Source organism: Lithobates pipiens, unplaced genomic scaffold (assembly GCF_037356315.1).
Source record: "Lithobates pipiens isolate NorthernLeopardFrog02 unplaced genomic scaffold, aLitPip1_a1.2 Scaffold_28, whole genome shotgun sequence".
NCBI classification, from domain to species: Eukaryota; Metazoa; Chordata; class Amphibia; order Anura; family Ranidae; genus Lithobates; species Lithobates pipiens.
This window is the reverse complement of record NW_027507789.1, coordinates 107,367,510-107,385,656: the sequence shown is the minus strand read 5'-3', so window position 1 is coordinate 107,385,656 and position 18,147 is coordinate 107,367,510. Positions and strand designations below refer to the sequence as shown.

General features: G+C 46.1%; 1 protein-coding gene across 2 annotated transcripts in view; it reads right to left on the bottom strand.

Moving 5' to 3' along the window:
- NBR1 (NBR1 autophagy cargo receptor) overlaps positions 1-18,147 on the bottom strand; it is a 187,981-nt gene that overhangs the window by 20,590 nt on the left and 149,244 nt on the right. For both annotated transcript variants that reach the window (XM_077459505.1, XM_077459506.1), the window contains exon 19: positions 3,959-4,050. In XM_077459505.1, coding sequence (XP_077315631.1) covers positions 3,959-4,050 — 92 coding nt within the window. The remainder of the gene's footprint in view (positions 1-3,958; positions 4,051-18,147) is intronic.

Sequence of the window (18,147 nt, the reverse complement as noted above, 5' to 3'; positions counted from 1 at the left end):
AGCATTCAATACATACATTCATATACAGACTGATTTAAGACCCTTTTCACATTGAAGGTAAAAATAGCGCCTGAAAAGCGCCTCTTAAGTCTCCCCAGTGCGAAAGCCCAAATGCTTTCACACAGGGCGGTGCGCTTGCAGTACCAAAAAAAAAAAAAAAAAGTCCTGCTAGCAGCATCTTTGGGGCGGTGTATATACCGCTTCTAAACCGCCCCTGCCATTGAAATCAATAGGCCGCGCTGCCGAAACGCTTCGGTAGCTGCGCTTTGCGGGCGGTTTTAACCCTTTTCTCAGCTACTAGCAGGGTTAAAAGTGCCTCTCTAACAGCGGTCCAATCCCTAATGTGAAAGGGCTCCTACTGTTGTGGGTTTAGCAACGCTTTAACCACTTCAGCCCCAGACCATTTTGCTGGCCAAAGACCAGACCACTTTTTGCGATTTGGCACTGCGTCGCTTTAACTGACAATTGCGCAGTCATGCGACGTGTCTCCCAAACAAAATTGATGTCCTTTTTTCCCCACAAATAGAGCTTTCTTTTGGTGGTATTTGACCACCTCTGCGGTTTTTATTTTGTGCGCTATAAACAAAAATAGAGCGACAATTTGGAAAAAAATTCATTATTTTTTACTTTTTGTTATAATAAATATTAGTGATGCACCGAAATTTCGGCTGCCGAAACATATTTGCCGAAAGAGAAAAACGGCCGATAATGGAGCCGAAAATGGGGCGTGGCCTGGGTGGGGGCGCCCATGGTGACGCCCATCATGGGGGGTGTATAGCGCAGGAGAGCCGCCTCCGCCGCCTGTTTGATCACAGCGCCGGGAACATCACAGCTTTCATTTCAATAGCTGTGTGTTCCTGGCCGCGCGCGGCAGGATTGGACGGATGATCTGTCTATCAAAGTGTCCGGACAAGGTGGAGGGGCTGTGTGTGACGGCGCGCGGCCGGGAACACACAGCTATTGAAATGAAAGCTGTGATGTTCCCGGGGCTGTGATCAAACAGGCGGCGGAGGCGGCTCTCTTCCCTGCACAGGCTGGCTGCAAAATGGCACACAGGCTGCAATGGGACACACTGGCTGCAATGGGCTGCAATGGGACACACTGGCTGCAATGGGACACACTGGCTGCAATGGGACACACTGGCTGCAATGGGACACACTGGCTGCAATGGGCTGCAATGGGACACACTGGCTGCAATGGGGCACACTGGCCTGCAATGGGGGATGCCTCCTGTACCACGTCCTCTGTCTCTGACCATCTCCTGTACCATATCCACAGTCTCTGACCATCTCCTGTACCATGTCGCCAGTCTCTGACCATCTCCTGTACCATGTCGCCAGTCTCTGACCATCTCCTGTACCATGTCGCCAGTCTCTGACCATCTCCTGTACCATGTCGCCAGTCTCTGACCATCTCCTGTACCATGTCGCCAGTCTCTGACCACCTCCTGTACCATGTCGCCAGTCTCTGACCACCTCCTGTACCATGTCGCCAGTCTCTGACCACCTCCTGTACCATGTCGCCAGTCTCTGACCACCTCCTGTACCATGTCGCCAGTCTCTGACCACCTCCTGTACCATGTCGCCAGTCTCTGACCACCTCCTGTACCATGTCGCCAGTCTGACCACCTCCTGTACCATGTCGCCAGTCTCTGACCACCTCCTGTACCATGTCGCCAGTCTCTGACCACCTCCTGTACCATGTCGCCAGTCTCTGACCACCTCCTGTACCATGTCGCCAGTCTCTGACCACCTCCTGTACCATGTCGCCAGTCTCTGACCACCTCCTGTACCATGTCCCCAGTCTCTGACCACCTCCTGTACCATGTCCCCAGTCTCTGACCACCTCCTGTACCATGTCCCCAGTCTCTGACCACCTCCTGTACCATGTCCCCAGTCTCTGACCACCTCCTGTACCATGTCCCCAGTCTCTGACCACCTCTTGTACCATGTTCCCAGTCTCTGACCACCTCCTGTATAAAAATATTTTTTAAAAATAGTAATTTTCGGTATCGGTGCTGTTCCGGTATCGGTTTCGGTTTTCGGCCTAGTGTATTTTTCATTTTCGGTATCGGTTTCGGCACCAAAAAAAACATTCAGTGCATCCCTAATAAATATCCCCCAAAAATATATAAAAAAAACATTTGTTTGCCTCAGTTTAGGCCGATACGTATTCTTCTACATATTTTTGGTACAAAAAAAAAAAATCACAATAAGCGATTATTGATTGGTTTGTGCAAAAGTTATAGCGTTTACAAAATAGGGGATCGTTTTATGGCATTTTTATTAAAAATTTTTTTTTTTTTACTAGTAATGGCGGTGATCAGCGATTTTTATTGTGACTACGACATTAAGGCAGACCCATCGGACATTTTTGACACATTTTTGGGACCATTGTCATTTATACAGCAATCACTGCTATTCAAATGTGATTCCTGTGTAAATGATACAGGCAGTGAAGGGGTTGACCAGTGGGTGGCAGTGTAGGGGTTAAGTGTTCCTAGGGGTGTGTTACTAACTGTGGGGGGGGCTGGGCTTTCATTTAGTGAACACTGATCTCTGCTCCAATCACATGAAGCAGAGATCAGCGTCACTTGTTGCTAGGCAGAACGGGGAGATGCTGTTTACAACGGCATCTCCCAGTTCAGCCGCCCCGTGAGACGATCGCGGGTGTGCCCGCGATGGCAGGACGGCATTTAAAATTGGATGTACCTGTACACCAATATGCCTGCCCGTGCCATTCTGCTGACGTACATCGGTGTGCGCCGGTCGGGAAGTGGTTAAAAGGACTATTATTACAATTAAAAAAAATGTAATGCTCCTGTCTAAAATAAAACATTTTCTGCTTGTGTACTTTATTGCCTTGGATCATCAATTTTTTATTCCCTTAGTGCTTGGGGCCATTTCACATATCCCTGACCTAAAAATATTTTGCAGTGCCTAGATTCAAATGGTAATCATAATATAGCTATTGTCATTTAAAAAAAATAATACAAATCTAGTCCAAATAACTGCAGCCTAGTAAGTGTCTCTTTCGTGTGCAAATGATTTAAAAGTATAGCGATAGAAGATATTCAAAAACATACAGAATATTTTCTGGCTGTATGGCCTTTTAAAATGTCATGTACCAGATTCAAAATGCCCTACCACCATTTTTGTTACTGAAGACCAACTGTAGGTTGGCATACGGAAACAGGCAGCGTGCCCGTCTCTGTATGCTGTGTAGTAGGCAGCATATCTGCTTCTACAACCCCCTCCTTATTGGTCACTGGTTGTAAGAACATTTTCGGCTTCACAGCCAAAAACCTCATAGCAGACAATGTTGCCATTGACATTGGGCAGAATCTGATGGGGAAGCTGAAGGACTAGTTCCCCATCAGGTACGCTCTATATTTGTAGTTCGCAGTGGGCAGATTCTATAATCAATAATGGGCTGTTTATTGGTTATGGATAAACCCAATTCATAGTTAGTAAGGTTGAATAAAGACACCAGTCCATCCAGTTCAACCTGAGTGAGTGTCTACAATAGACCCCATTCCTGTACATTGCACACTCACATTGGTCCCTACCCTCAAGGAGCCCACAATCCAAGGTCCCCATTCATATACTAGGGCCAATTTTGGACAGAGGCCAATTAACCTACCTGCATGTCTTTGGATTGTGGGAGGAAACCGGAGTACCCGGAGGACACCCACGCAGGCACAGGGAGAATATGCAAACTCCAGGCAGGTAGTGTCGTGGTTGGAATTTGAACCAGCGACCCTTCTTACTGCTAGGTGAGAGTGCTAACCACTACATCACTGTGCCGCCAATTAGAATTTTGCATATATAAAAAACTAAACAATGAGCCCAGAGATCCCCCTCTCAATTTCTTCAAGCATTAGTCCCATTTATCTTACTGTTCTTTAGCAGTACACAATCTGAGGAAATGATCCCTTTGGGAACGGATATATTATTACCTGTCTCGGTTGGCTCAGGAATTGATGCTGCCATATGTTCAACCCTCACATCTTCCACAACTTCAGAGACTGTTGGAGCATCCTGGGAGGACCTTAAACAAGATATGCATAATTTGTTAATGTAAAGGAAATCTTTAAAGTTTTTTTCTTTTCTTGTCAATTGAGAGACACTCTAAGCCTTAAAGCTTGTTATACTGCTTTCTACAGGAGCACTTTTTTTCAGTGTTTTTCTCAGTCAAGACTGAACACCACTGCTGGATGATTACCCTGTGCAGCAGCTATCTGATGCAGTCATCCTAGGACTAGCTTTTGGATTGTACCACATCTGTGCCCCACTGGACTGGATGTGACCTTTGGGTACCTTATTCTCTGTAAGGCCCTTTCCAGACCCAGTTCTAGGTCGCAGAGACTCTAATTCTGAGTCACACCAACCCTGACTGGTGAGCTTGCCCCTTAGGAGTCAGTCTACTGCTATTAGTCCCAAATTAAAGGAGACCATTGTGGCTCCTATTGATGCAGATCATGGCCCTCTGAAAGTAGAAGAAGATCAGCCTGATGCTTCTATTGGTACTGTTTGAAGTCTTGGGTCCTATAAAACTCCTAAGGCCACACACACACACACACACAGGCTTTCCCTATGGAGATTGGAAGCAACTTTTTCTATACAGGGATTGGAAGCACTTGGATATAAAAGATTTGGATAAAGAAAAAGAGTGTGTGAGTGTGTGTGTGTTTGTGTGTATATATATATATATATATATATATATATATACACACACACATATATATATATATATACACATACATACACACACACACACACACACACACACAGGAATATATATGAAAGTGGTTATGTGTATATTATATTAATAAAAATATATATAATGTGTGTGGTGTGTTTTTTTTTATTTTTTTTTATGTAGGTTGCTGCTCTAGAATAGCCCTTAAATAGTGATAAAATGTAAAGAAAAAAAAAAAGGCTACCCTATCCTATATGGGTTCTTTCTATTACTTTGTGTTTGAATATAAACAAAAGAAATCTACTTCAACCATGGATAATTAATGCACATAAATCAAATACAATACATCATAATTCACATAGTTACAGTAGTAGGTGAGGTTGAAAAAAGTATCAGTATCAGGGAATTCCACATCCTTGCCGCTCTCACAGTAAAGACCCCTCTACGTAGTTTAGGATTAAACCTCTTTTATTCTAATTTTAATGCGTGGCCACGCATCTTGTTAAACTCCCTTCTGCAAAAAAGTTTTATCCCTATTGTGGGGTCACCAGTATGGTATTTGTATATTAAAATCATATCCTCTCTCAAGTGTCTCTTCTCCAGAGAGAATAAGTTCAGTGCTCGCAACCTTTCCTCATAACGAATATCCTCCAGACTCTTTATTAGCTTTGTTGCCCTTCTTTGTACTCGCTCCATTTCCAGTACATCCTTCCTGAGGACTGGTGCCCAGAACTAGAGTATACTCTAGGTGAGGCCAGACCAGAGTCTTGTAGAGTGGGAGAATTTTCGTTTTATCTCTGGAGTTGATCTGCTTTTTAAATGCATGCCAATATTCAGTTTGCTTTGTTAGCAGCAGCGTGGCATTGCATGCCATTGCTGAGCCCATCTACTAGGACCCCCAGGTCCTTTTCCATCCTAGATTCCCCCAAATAAAGTCCATTATCTCAAATCCTAATATTGAAGTAAAGTTCCATCATGCTGTAAACTAAAATGCGGTGCAAATCGTGCTCCTCTCCTGTGTGCCCACTCACTCACCAGCTGATATGGACTCCTAATGACAGGAGTCATATGCACTTGTGCAAATATCCTAGGTCAGCTGAGCTTTGTAGTCCTCCGTCCCTCTAACTGCTATGGAATCCCAATGACAGGAGTCATATACGCTTGTGCAGATATCCTGGGTCTGCTTAGCATTGTAGTCCTCTTTCGTCACTCCTTAATTTTTGGGCAATGGGATGCTCGTACATGACGTAAATAAATGGCAGAGTAAGATCCACATAGCGTAATTCAGTATCATTATGTCAGAGCGCCACGTGCGAATTGCCGTGAGGAGGGATCCACGCCGGACGGTCTGCTCTGCCCTGATCAAGTCACTGCCGCTAACCCTCTCCCGGAGAAATCGGTCCCCCCACACACCGACATGGCTAATCCCCCACAGCAGCTCAGTATCCTACCCGACGACCTGCGGGTGATACTACAGGCTCTGACAACTAAGGCTGACTTTGAAGCCCTTCCCTCTAAGTCGGACATTGAATCACTTATCCTCCGAGTGGAGGAAGCCCATAGCCGAGACATTCAGGAAGTCAAGGGGGAAATACAGGCACTGTCAGGCCGGGTGGAGTCGGGGGAGGCTATGATTCAATCCCTCACGCAGCGGGTACTGGAGTTGGAAAACGCACGGGAGTCGCAAGTGACCACAACAGTAGACCTGCAGCTACACATGGAAGATTTGGAGGACTGCAGCCGCCGCAACAACCTGCGGCTGCGGGGACTACCGGAGGCTACAGGAGCGGAGGACCTAGCGGCGACGGTGGTGGCTATCTTCCACAAGATCCTGGATGTCTCTCCTGCACCGCCGGTGGAACTGGATGCCGTGCATAGAATCCTGTGACCGAAGTCAACTGACCCGGAGAGGCCCAGAGATGTGTTCTGCAGGCTCCATAGATATTCTCAAAAGGAGCTCATACTTGAGAAGGCATGGGAACATGGGGAGGTGAGCTTTGATGGGGCTGCTGTTAAGGTGTTGCCGGACCTCTCCAGAGCCACGTTTCAGAGAAGGGCATTATTGAGACCTGCCTTGGAGCTAGCCAGACGTCGGGGCTGCACATACCGCTGGGGTTACCCCTTGGCAGTCACATTCCGCAAGAAAGCTGGTTCTTTCACCCTATGCACCCCGGTGGATCTACCCGCATTCTTCATCTTTTTGGAAGTTGATCCTGAGCCCATCCCAAACTGGCTGGCTCTCATCCCTCGCAATCCGAATCGCCCGGGAATCGCGACTCAACGTGGCCATCTTCCTCAACGCCAACACCGGTCCAGAAGACGAACCCGGGCACTGTCAACGGAGGGGGACACGCGAGTTGTAACTACCTAACCCCAGACTACTGATACTAGAGCTTGGGCACACCCGCATTGGTATCCCCTTTCTTCCCCCCTTTTTTTTTATCTCTTTTTCTCGTTTTGACTGCTACCACTCATGCACAAGGACCTCTGGGACATGCACCTACATCCTCCCCACCCATTTATTGTGAGCTCCGGTCCACTTTGCCTTGTTGGGTACAACCGCTCGTGCCATCTCTCCGCTCTGAGGAGCGTGCAGGGGACTCGTCCGACCTCAGACCGTTGCATCGCGTATGGCGGAGCACTTTTGGCTATGCGGGTGGTGATACCGCCCAGCTCCCCAGAAGGGCCTCTTGGGGAAGGAACCTTCACACTAGTAGGTGCTGACTACTATACCTGCCTGGTCTAGGTGAGGACGGCCTGTACTCCTTATGTGCATGGGAGGGGGACCTTACCTTGGTTCATTACAAGGACATCTATGGCTGGGTGAAGTGCTAAGTGGGATATGCTATCTGCCAGTATTGCCTGGGCTCGGGGACGGGGGGGGGACGGGTTCTTTGCCTTCCAGTTTAGGGGAGGGCTGGAGGTGGAGGGGTGTGGGGGCCCCATCTTCAGAATCCCGGCGTCCCTGGCCCATGATGAGTATGGCGGAGGTATAGGCTGCAGAGGCTACCACATTACCGATGACCCCCCACGGTCCTCTTCCCGGTGGGCAGCTTAACATAAACCGGCGGCCTTGAGGGAGGAGGCTGATCACTGATAATTGCCTTGATGGCAGGGGCATCCTATACAGGGGGGCCCGAGGAGGTACGGTACGCAGGAGATGGGAGGGTGATCACCGTGGAGCCTCCCTCCTGGAGGAATTGTTGAGCGGTACCACGGAGGATGGGATCTGAGACTTAGGGTTGGCGCCCGGTTACGGCGATGCCGACTGTAGCCCTTTGAGGGATGATTGGAATCTCACCTCTGAGGCTGGTTAGGGGTGGGGAAGCGGTCATGTGTTCATTCTCACACTTCGGGAAGTCAATAGGGGTATTACTGTAACTATTGTTCTTCAAAGTGCCCTGTCTAGTTGCATACTTTGCCTGTATAATTACTGTCATTTGTAATTTAAGAGCCTGTACTTGTTATATGTATAGCATTTAGGATATGTAGCGGTCATTTCAGTCCATATGTCATACCTTAGTACAGTATGGATTGGGAGGGGGTGGATGGTAGACTCCCCCACTGGTTATACCTTTCCACAACCTCACATAGGCCTGCGCTCGATTACCAGTCTTACACTGGTGAGCGTCCTAGCACTACTGCGCTGCCAATTTAGATCTTTGCTGTTCTCCCTACAAGAATAAGCTAGCTACTGTTTCTCTTTTCTCTGTAACGCTATTCTACTTTACACTTACCTTCCTCCTTTTTTCCTCCCCTCTTCCCCCACACCTCCCCACCCAACTCCCTATCCCCTGGCAATACTCGGGGATCATGGAGGCAGTGAACATACTCTTGCTAAACGCGAAGGGCTTAAATGTGCCGAGAAGAGATGCATGCTAATGCAAGACTTGCGCCGTCTCAGGGTGGACCTGGCTCTAATCCAGGAGACCCACTTTAAAAGGAGGGCGTCTACCACTTTTACAAAACAAACTGTACCCGATGGTGTACCATTCCACAAACGGAACTACTAAATCTAGGGGTGTGTCCATACTTATTGCCTTGGAAATGCACGGATATGAAAATAGATCAGGAAGGCAGATTCTTGTTCCTTAGAGGAACAATTGGAGGAGTAGAGGTCACGGTTGCAAATATATATGCACCTAATTCCCATCAAGACCAGTTCATCACTAGGGCCCTAGCCTAGACACCTTACGGACATTTACTAAAGGCCAATTGATCCTTGGGGGCGATTTTAATATTCAACTGATCCCCGCCGAGGACACTTCATCCGGACATTCCTCAATTACTCCCAGCATTAGGCACCGCATTGCACGTTCCATACACAAGGCACAGTTGATTGACGCGTGGAGGCTTCTCCACCCGTCGGAAAGAGTCTATACATTTTACTCTACACTCCATAAGCAATACTCCAGGATTGACTATTTTCTAATCCCTCATGAACACTTACATGCCATCAGAGACTCAATTGGACTCATCACATGGTCAGATTATGCCCCCATCTTACTTTCCTACTCCCTGACTGACAACCCCACTGCCAAAACATGGACATGGAGATTAAATGAAAGCCTGCTGCAGGATGAAGGGGTACTTAAAGACATAGTCAGAGAACTGGAGTGCTATTTTAGTAACAACACCACCCCTGACAGTAACCTCGGAGTTGTATGGGAGGCACACAAGGCGGTCATCCGCGGGTTTCTCATTAAGCATGGGGTACACATCAAGAGACAACGCACCGCACAGTTGACTGCACTACTCAACGACCTACACTTAGCGGAACACGCCCAGACCCCGGCTGGAGAACCAGGAATTAGGCTTCTACGTACTAAAATCACGGACCTAATGCAATTTCGTGCTAAAGCGGCGTTACAGAAGTGTAGACAGATATCGTATGAGTCTGGAAACAAGTGTGGTAGAATATTAGCCCAAACGTTAAAAGAACAAGTACTTGCAAGTTATGTAACCCACATTATGACTCAACACAACCGGAAGTTCACTCTCCCCCGAGAGATAGCAGGAGAATTCAAAGAATTCTATTCATCCCTGTATAATTTGCAGACACCCGCCTCTCCACATACTCGTATTGAGAACTACTTGATTAAGTCTGACATGCCCAAATTTTCGGAAGATCTGTGTGTCTCACTAGAAGAGCCTATAACCATGGAAGAGATACAAGCGGCGGTAGGGGCAACTAAGCTCGGGAGGGTCCCGGGCCCAGCGGGTTCACGGCCCAATATTACAAAATGTTACTACCGTCCCTTGGAGAATTCATGCTTGCATTCTTTAACTCCTTGGTCTCCGATATGCCATTCACACAAGAATCTCTAATGGCACACGTCACGGTGATCCCTAAGGAGGGGAAGGACCCCTCTCAGTGTGGAAGCTATAGGCCGATTTCACTACTAAATACAGACTTAAAGATCTTCACAAAATTACTGTCCTCTAGGATTCAACCCCATCCTCCGTCTCTGATCCATCTGGACCAGGTGGGCTTTGTCCCAACCAGGGAAACACGGGACAACACGATTAAAGTACTTAACCTTCTGCATGTGGTCAATAAGACTAAAGTCCCCTGTGTTTTTCTAAGTACGAACGCGGAGAAGGCCTTTGACAGAATGAATTGGAGATTCATGACCTCCGTTTCGAGGCATGTGTGCTTTGGTAACAAGATGATGACATGGATAAACTTCATCTACTCCAGCCCCTCGGCCCGTGTCCGAGTCAATGGTGTTCTTTCAGAACCCTTTGAGATTAAAAACGGAACGCGCCAGGGTGCCCACTGTCTCCACTCCTCTTCGCCCTGTCATTGGAACCTTTCCTGCGTACTGTGTGTGTCAACCCGAACATTACGGGAGTGCTCGTTGGAGACGCACAACAGAAGATAAACGCATACGCAGGCGACGTGTTATTCTCACTTACTAACCCAGCTTACTAACCCTCCCCAATCTGCTACAAGAGTTCAGAGATTACGGCAATATCTCTAACATGAAAATTAATTTTCATAAATCTGAGGCGATGAGCATAGGACTCCCCCCACGCCTCCTTACAACACTCCAAACTAACTTTAAATTTAAATGGGCAAGCACAGCTCTGAAATACTTGGGCCCACACATTCCTTCTAAAATATCCCAAGTCTAAGCCCTGAACTTTCCCCCATTACTGCTTGCGATACGTGCCCTGCTTAAAAAGTGGCACAAGGGGTTTACACTCTTGGCTGGGTAGATGCAACATCATTAAGATGTGCATCCTCCCTAAATTTCATACAAGCGCTACCGATCCAAATCCCCTCACACTACTTTGACCAGACTAGGGCCCTACTGTTTGATTTCATTTGGGCCCATAAAAGACCTAGACTTAACCAACGTCAGCTGACCCAACCCAAACAATACTGAGGTTTAGCAGTACCAGACCTTCACAAATACTACCAGGCCGCCCATCTGACCAGACTTATTGACTGGAATCGACACCAGACCACAAAACTATGGACCCGATTGGAACAAGCCCAATGTGACGTATCCCTGAACAGAGCGCCATGGTGCCACAATCAATTACCAAGAGACGTGAAAAATCACCCCCTAATTAGGTGTGACCTCGCACATATGCGCATCTCTCTTTATGAGTTCCCGACTTAGGTCGATAAACTCCCCGCTCCGCCCGATCCTGGGAGCCCTGGAGTTCTCCCCGGGATGTACGGACCCCGCCTTCCAATCCCTAAAGGCATCTGGTATCTTCCAAGCGTCCCACTATCTTGGGGGGGTACATGGCCCTCCACAACTGATCTTTTGGCTCCGATGGCCTGTACAGGCTGGACTTTTGGAAAGCCTCCCAACTAAACCATTTCCTTCAATCACTGCCTCCTCCTGGTAATTTCAACCAAACCTTAACCTCTTATGAAGCTTACTGTTCAGAAGAAGGTGCCATGCCCCATGCCCTGTCTACCACATACAAACTACTGATTACGACACCAGACGAACACCATCTGAGTTGCCTGGAAGCTTGGGAAAAGGATATACAGTGCATATTTACGACACGTCAAAAACAAAATATTCTTCATTTTACACACAAATATTCCATCTGTACGAGAATACAGGAGACTAATTACAAAATAGTCACCAGATGGTACAATACTCCTGCAAAATCACACATCTTCCCAACATCTTTTGGACCTGCCCTCTGTTGGAGCAGTTCTGGAAGACAGTCCAGGAGAATGTTCAGAAGTTTACTGACCGTCCTATTCAAAATGACTCTGCCTTTTTCCTGCTCCATGCCACGAATATCTCACGTAAGACATACAAGACTTCCTTGATCCGCCATCTCTTAGACGCCGCCAAAGCGTGCATCCCTTTGAGCTGGAAGTCTACGCAACCCCCGATAATTGGCATGTGGCTTACAAAAGTCGAGGATATCAAAAAAAATTGAAGATTTAATTCTCACAAACAGAAATCAGAAAGAGAGATTCACTAAGACATGGTCGGGTTGGAACATGTTTATATTTTCAAATGAAGGTAGGGCTCTTCTGGAGGGATACCTTGAGTAGGTGAGGTTGTCTTCCGGGTGAGAATCTCTGAAGAGGTATACTGTCAATGGCAGGCCAGGTATTCATAGGCAAATGCTCACTGCAGAGGGGACGCGCTGCCTCCATGGACCCCGTCTCAACCCTACCCCCCCCCCCCTGTCCTCTCACCCTTCCTTTCCCCATCTTCCTCTGCCTTTTTCTCTCATTATTTCCTGCTCTATCCTCAGATTTCCCTTTCTTTCTCTAATGTGGGCGTGGGTTTGGAGAGACAGATGGTGTGTCCGCCACGCCCAGGCCGCCCTAACAGCATAATATCGTTGAAAACCGGGGCGGGAATCGTGGAGCAGTCCAGTGTATCAGGACTATTTCTGGAGAACGACATTGCCCCTCGCCGCAAGGAGGAGGGTGCACCACACTGAGAGAGGCTCTTCATTATGGAGCAGCTGAGAGACTTATTCGGATAACTAAGATGTTTCAGGTGACCCTCTTCCCCTTTGTCATATGTCAATGTTCCACTTGTGATATGCCGTGTATCTCACCAGTACCTACACTGTTTTTTTTTTTTTTTTTGATGTAGCATCTAGATGTTGTGTTCCATGTTTCTCTGTCCTTTTACTAAATAAATAAGATTGGAAAAAAATAAAAGAGAAAGAAAGAACCTGTATAGGGTAGCGCTCTTTATATACACTTTATCACTATAAGCTTTGGTTCACACCTATGCATTTTTAAGTGCATTTTCAGTTTTGCAGAAATACACTACAGTCTAACATGGTTTCCTATGGATATAGTTCACATTTGTGCATTTTATGGAAATGGCCAAGGGCTTTTTTTTTTCCGGGTTTTTGGTTCCATAGACTTCAATGGATCAAAAGCGTGTATTGAAAAATGCAAAATGCACCTGGAATATGCAAACTGTAACCTGCATAGGTGTGAAACAGGCCTAAAAGATGATTTAACCCTCTTAATTGGCTTTGTATCTGTTTTTTGGATGCTGTTAAAAAAATGGTCCATTCCCTCAGAGGATCCTTTGAGTGAGTTCCTTTTCGGCCAACTTCACTTTAGACATCTACAACTCAACATCCTTTCATTATGGGACAATTCAGTTTTGATTCTACACAGAATAATTTGGTTCACACAAAGATCAAGCTATCCTTGGCGTGGTGGCTCAGGAATCCGATTCTAGAGTTTCTTCCCATTTGTTGGAAGATTTTCCCGACAGAGGCCAGTCTATCGAGTTGCAGAGGAGTCCTAAGGACCCTGCCAGTGCAGGAGACTTTGTCATCAGAGAAGCTGCCCGGCCTCCAGATTCCTGTCCTTATCCTTTGTTGCTATATGCATGTTTTGGTACCACCCACTATCCTTGCTTTAAAGTTGTCACCGTCGACCCGGGGTGCCCGCGATGTGGGAATGTCCCATGCTCCTTCTATCACTTGCTGTGGTCATGCCCACATGTTCAGACTTTCTGGCAGCAGGTTATTCAATTCCTTCATGATCGTATGGGTTCTCCGCTACAGGTAGACCCTAAAACCTGCATCCTTGGTTTGATGCTAGTCCCTATGACCGACCCTTCCAATGCGGTTTTTGTACAGGAAACGCTATTCAGCGCTAGAAAGGTAATTGCCAGGCGTTGGATGCGGTCCGAGGCCCCGACGTTTGGGGCTTGGGTAGCTGAGGTAAATTCAACGTTGCCTATGAAAAAAGTCATTTACGCGCATAGGGGGTGCCCAAATAAATTTAATAAGGTATGGGATCGCTGGCTTACTAACCCAGACACCTGTGTGGACTAACCCCCCTGGGCGGGGTGGTGCGGGGAGAGGTGTGTTCTGTTGGCCTGGTTCAGGGGACTGGTTGAGGTGCTCATCAACGTCGCAGCAGATACTGGGTATGACTAAGATGGGATACTGGAGGAGCCTACTACCCTATTGGTATTGAGAGGACTGACTATGCGGTCTATCTCACGATTAGCACCAGGGATGGGTGGGTACTCTGGATGTGTTCTTATGAGTTACTGTCTTATTGATACGATACGCCATACAGTGTAAGTGCTCTTTTATTCTGCTGCTTTTCTACTGGATCTGAACTGTATTTCTATACATCAATGTACTGATTTTACAGATTGTTGTCCTACTTTGTTGGGTGTACCAATGATGTTTAAATTTTTTCCTTCTTTTTTCCTGTCTACTGGCTTGTATACCAATAAACTCGTTGTTTAAAAAAAAAAAAAAAAGTTGTCACCGTCACTCTTGCTTCATATGTGGCCTACACTCTGATTCTATCCCTTACCTGTCCAATCCATTTTGCATTAGTCTCCATCCCTCCCACTACCTGGTGCCATACCAACATTCCTAGTCAACAGCAATTGTCAGCCAGTGTCCCACAATTCAATCTAATCTGTTTTTTGTTTTTTTTCTCCCCTTTTCTTATTTGGACCCTACCCTAGTCTCTGGTCATAAACACCATTCCTCCTTGGCTCTATGTCTCTTCTCAATATGGAGCCTTTTGAGATTCATAATTTATACACAGTTGTGTTCAAAATAATAGCAGTCCAACATCACTAACCGGATCAATCACTGTTTTTGCTATAAATTATATTTATACATGGCAAATAATTTACTAGTAGGTGTAGTAGAGTAATAGAAAACCAACAGACCCAACAGTCATCACATGCATGCTGCTGATTCTGTGTAATTGAAAGGGCGTGCTCAAAATAATAGCAGCGTGGAGGTGAATTTGTGAGGTCATTCAGTCTGTGAAAAAACAGGTGTCAAACAAGACAAGGACAAGGCAGCAAATAGTTTACATGCTGGGTATAGTGCATTTTTCTCTGAAAAATGGGTCATTCCAGACATTGTTCAGAAGAACAGCGTACTTTGATTAACCACTTAAGCCCCGGACCAATTGTCAGCCTAAGGACCAGAGATCTTTTTACAATTTCGCACTGCACTGCTTTAACTGGTAATTGCGCAGCCATGCAATGTTGTACCCAAACGAAATTTGCGTCCTTTTCTTCCCACAAATAGAGGTTTCTTTTGATGGTATTTGATTGCCTCTGCGTTTTTTATTTTTTGCGATATAAATGGAAAAAGACCGAAAATTTCGAGAAAAAAATATATTTTCTACTTTTTGTTATAAGAAAAAAATCGAATAAACTCAATTTTAGTCATACATTTAGGGCAAAATTTATTCAGCCACATGTCTTTAGTAAAAAAAGTCAATAAGCATATATTTATTGGAATGCGCAAAAGTTATAGCGTCTACAAACTAGAGTACATTTTCTGGAATTTACACAGCTTTTAATTTATGACTGCCTATCTCATTTCTGGAGGTGCTAAAATGGCAGGGCAGTACAACCCCCCCCCCAAATGACCCCATTTTGGAAAGTAGACACCCCAAGGAAATTTCTGAGGGGCATGTTGAGGCCATTGAATATTTTTTATTTTTTGGTCCCAAGTGATTGAATAATGACACAAAAAAAAAAAAAAAAAAAGTTTACAAAAAGTTGTCACTAAATGATATATTGCTCACACATGCCATAGTTATATGTGGAATTGCACCCCAAAATATATTCTGCTGCTTCTCCTGAGTACGGGGATACCACATGTGTGGGACTTTTTGGGAGCCTAGCCGCGTACGTGACCCCAAAAACCAATCACTGCCTTCAGGATTTCTAAGGGCGCAAATTTTTGATTTCACTCCTCACTACCTATCACAGTTTCAAAGGCCATAAAATGCCAAAATAGCACAAAACCCCCCCAAATGACCCCATTTTGGAAAGTAGACACCCTAAGCTATTTACTGAGAGGCATGTTGAGTCCATGAAATATTTTATATTTTGCCACAAGTTGCAGGAATATTACAATTTTTTTTTTTTTTTTTGCACAAAGTTGTCACTAAATGATATATTGCTCACACATGCAATGGGCATAAGTGAAATAACACCCCAAAATAAATTCTGCTGCTTCTCCCGAGTATGGGGATACCACATATGGGGGACTTTTTGGGAGCCTAGCCACACACGGGACCCCGAAATCCAAGCACTGCCATCAGGATTTAAATATAAAATGCTACCAAAAAAACCTGTTAGCGATCGCAGGGATCAGGCCTGACTCTGTGAACGCTGCAGTTATGTGTTTAGTGTTTTGTAAGTGACAGTGATCGATCGATACTGCACTTGGGTGGGCTGGGCGGAGGGGCAAAACGCAGGTGCCAGGAGGTATCTGGGCTGATACCGCTAACCATGCATTTTTTTGGAACCCTAAACTGCTGGGGACGCTAGTATAGATCTGATCAGATCAGATATTGATCTGTTCAGGTTCTATACCACTACGGGAGGTGTATGCTTTGCGCGTGGGTGTTAGCGGTACTGGCACTAACCTAGCGCTGCCTGGGGCGACGCAGACCCTGACCCTAAAACCTAATTGATATCACCTGCCGGGTGATCAGGGGGTTAAACCTTTATTGGGTAATAAATGGTGGGTGCCCTGATGCTATAAAAAGCAAACTAACCAGAGTCACCCGTAACACTTATACGATGATCACTGGTGAAAGGGTTAACTAGGGGCAATCAGGGGGTTAAAACCATTATTGGGTAGTATATCGGGGTACCTAGCACCTGGCGGTGAACCTAAAAAAATAACTAGCTACCTAGCGGCACCAGTGACACTAATGCAGCGATCAGAAAAACGATCGCTTAGTGACACTGGCAAAAGGGGGTGAAAGTGTTGACTCTAGGGGCAATCGGGGGTTAAACCTTTATTGGGGGGGTAGGGGGCTACCCTGGACCTAACACTAACTGCCCTGACAGTTTTTACTGTCACAACTGACACTAAATGCAGTGATCAGTAAATAAATGATCACTGCAATCAGTGACACTGTGACTGGGAGGGGGGCGATCGGGGATTTGTGTGCCTATGTGTACCTGCGTGTCAAAAAGACCACCCCGAGGAGAATGACATCACTTCCTCCCTGCCTGTGTTTACTATACACAGCGGGGAAGCTTCTTATTCGCCAGGAGCGATCGAGAGGGGATGGCCAGAAACCAACGGCCATCCCCTCATCCCGGATCGCTCCTGAAGCGAAACGGACCGCCGCTTCCAGTGGGAGGGGGTCCAATCGGACCCCCCCACCCGCTGGAAGGCAAGCACGTGCATGTACGTGCTTGTGCCTGTCGGTGCCATTGAGCCGACGTACATTGCCATGCGGCGGTCCTTAAGTGGTTAAAAAGTTGACTGGGGAGGGGAAAAAATATGAAATACAGAAACTGATACGCTGCTCAGCTAAAATGATCTCAAATGGCAACCAAAACAGAAAGACATGGAAGAAAACCAAAAACTACCATTCAATTGGATCGAAGAATAGCCAAAATGGCAAAGACCCCAGGGTGTTCAAAGAAGGTCTAAAGTTACCTGTGAATACTGTAACAACTGGAAGATGCCTATGTGAAGCCAAGCTATCGGCATGAAGCCCCCGTAAAGTCCCATTGTTTGGAAAAAAAAACAACTATGTGCTGAAGAGGTTACAATTTTCCAAGAACACATTGACCTAAAGAGAAATGGTGCAACATTTTGAGGACTGATGAATAAGGTTGTTCTTTTTGGGTCTAGGGGCAACAGACGGTTTGTCAGACAACCCTCAAACACTGAATCAAACCCACAGTACACTGTGAAGACAGTGAAGCATGGTGGCACAAGCATCACAATATGGGGAGGTTTCTCATACTATGGTGTTGGGTCTATGTATCACATACCAGTGATCATGGATGTTTGAATACATAAAAATACTTGAAGAGGTCATGTTGCCTTATGCTGAAGAGGAAATGACCTTGCAATGGGTGTTTCAACAAGACAATAACTCCAAACACACCAGTAAGCAAGCAGAATCTTTGTTAATCTTGTATTAAGAGAGGTATGGACTCCAGAGAGAGAGAGATC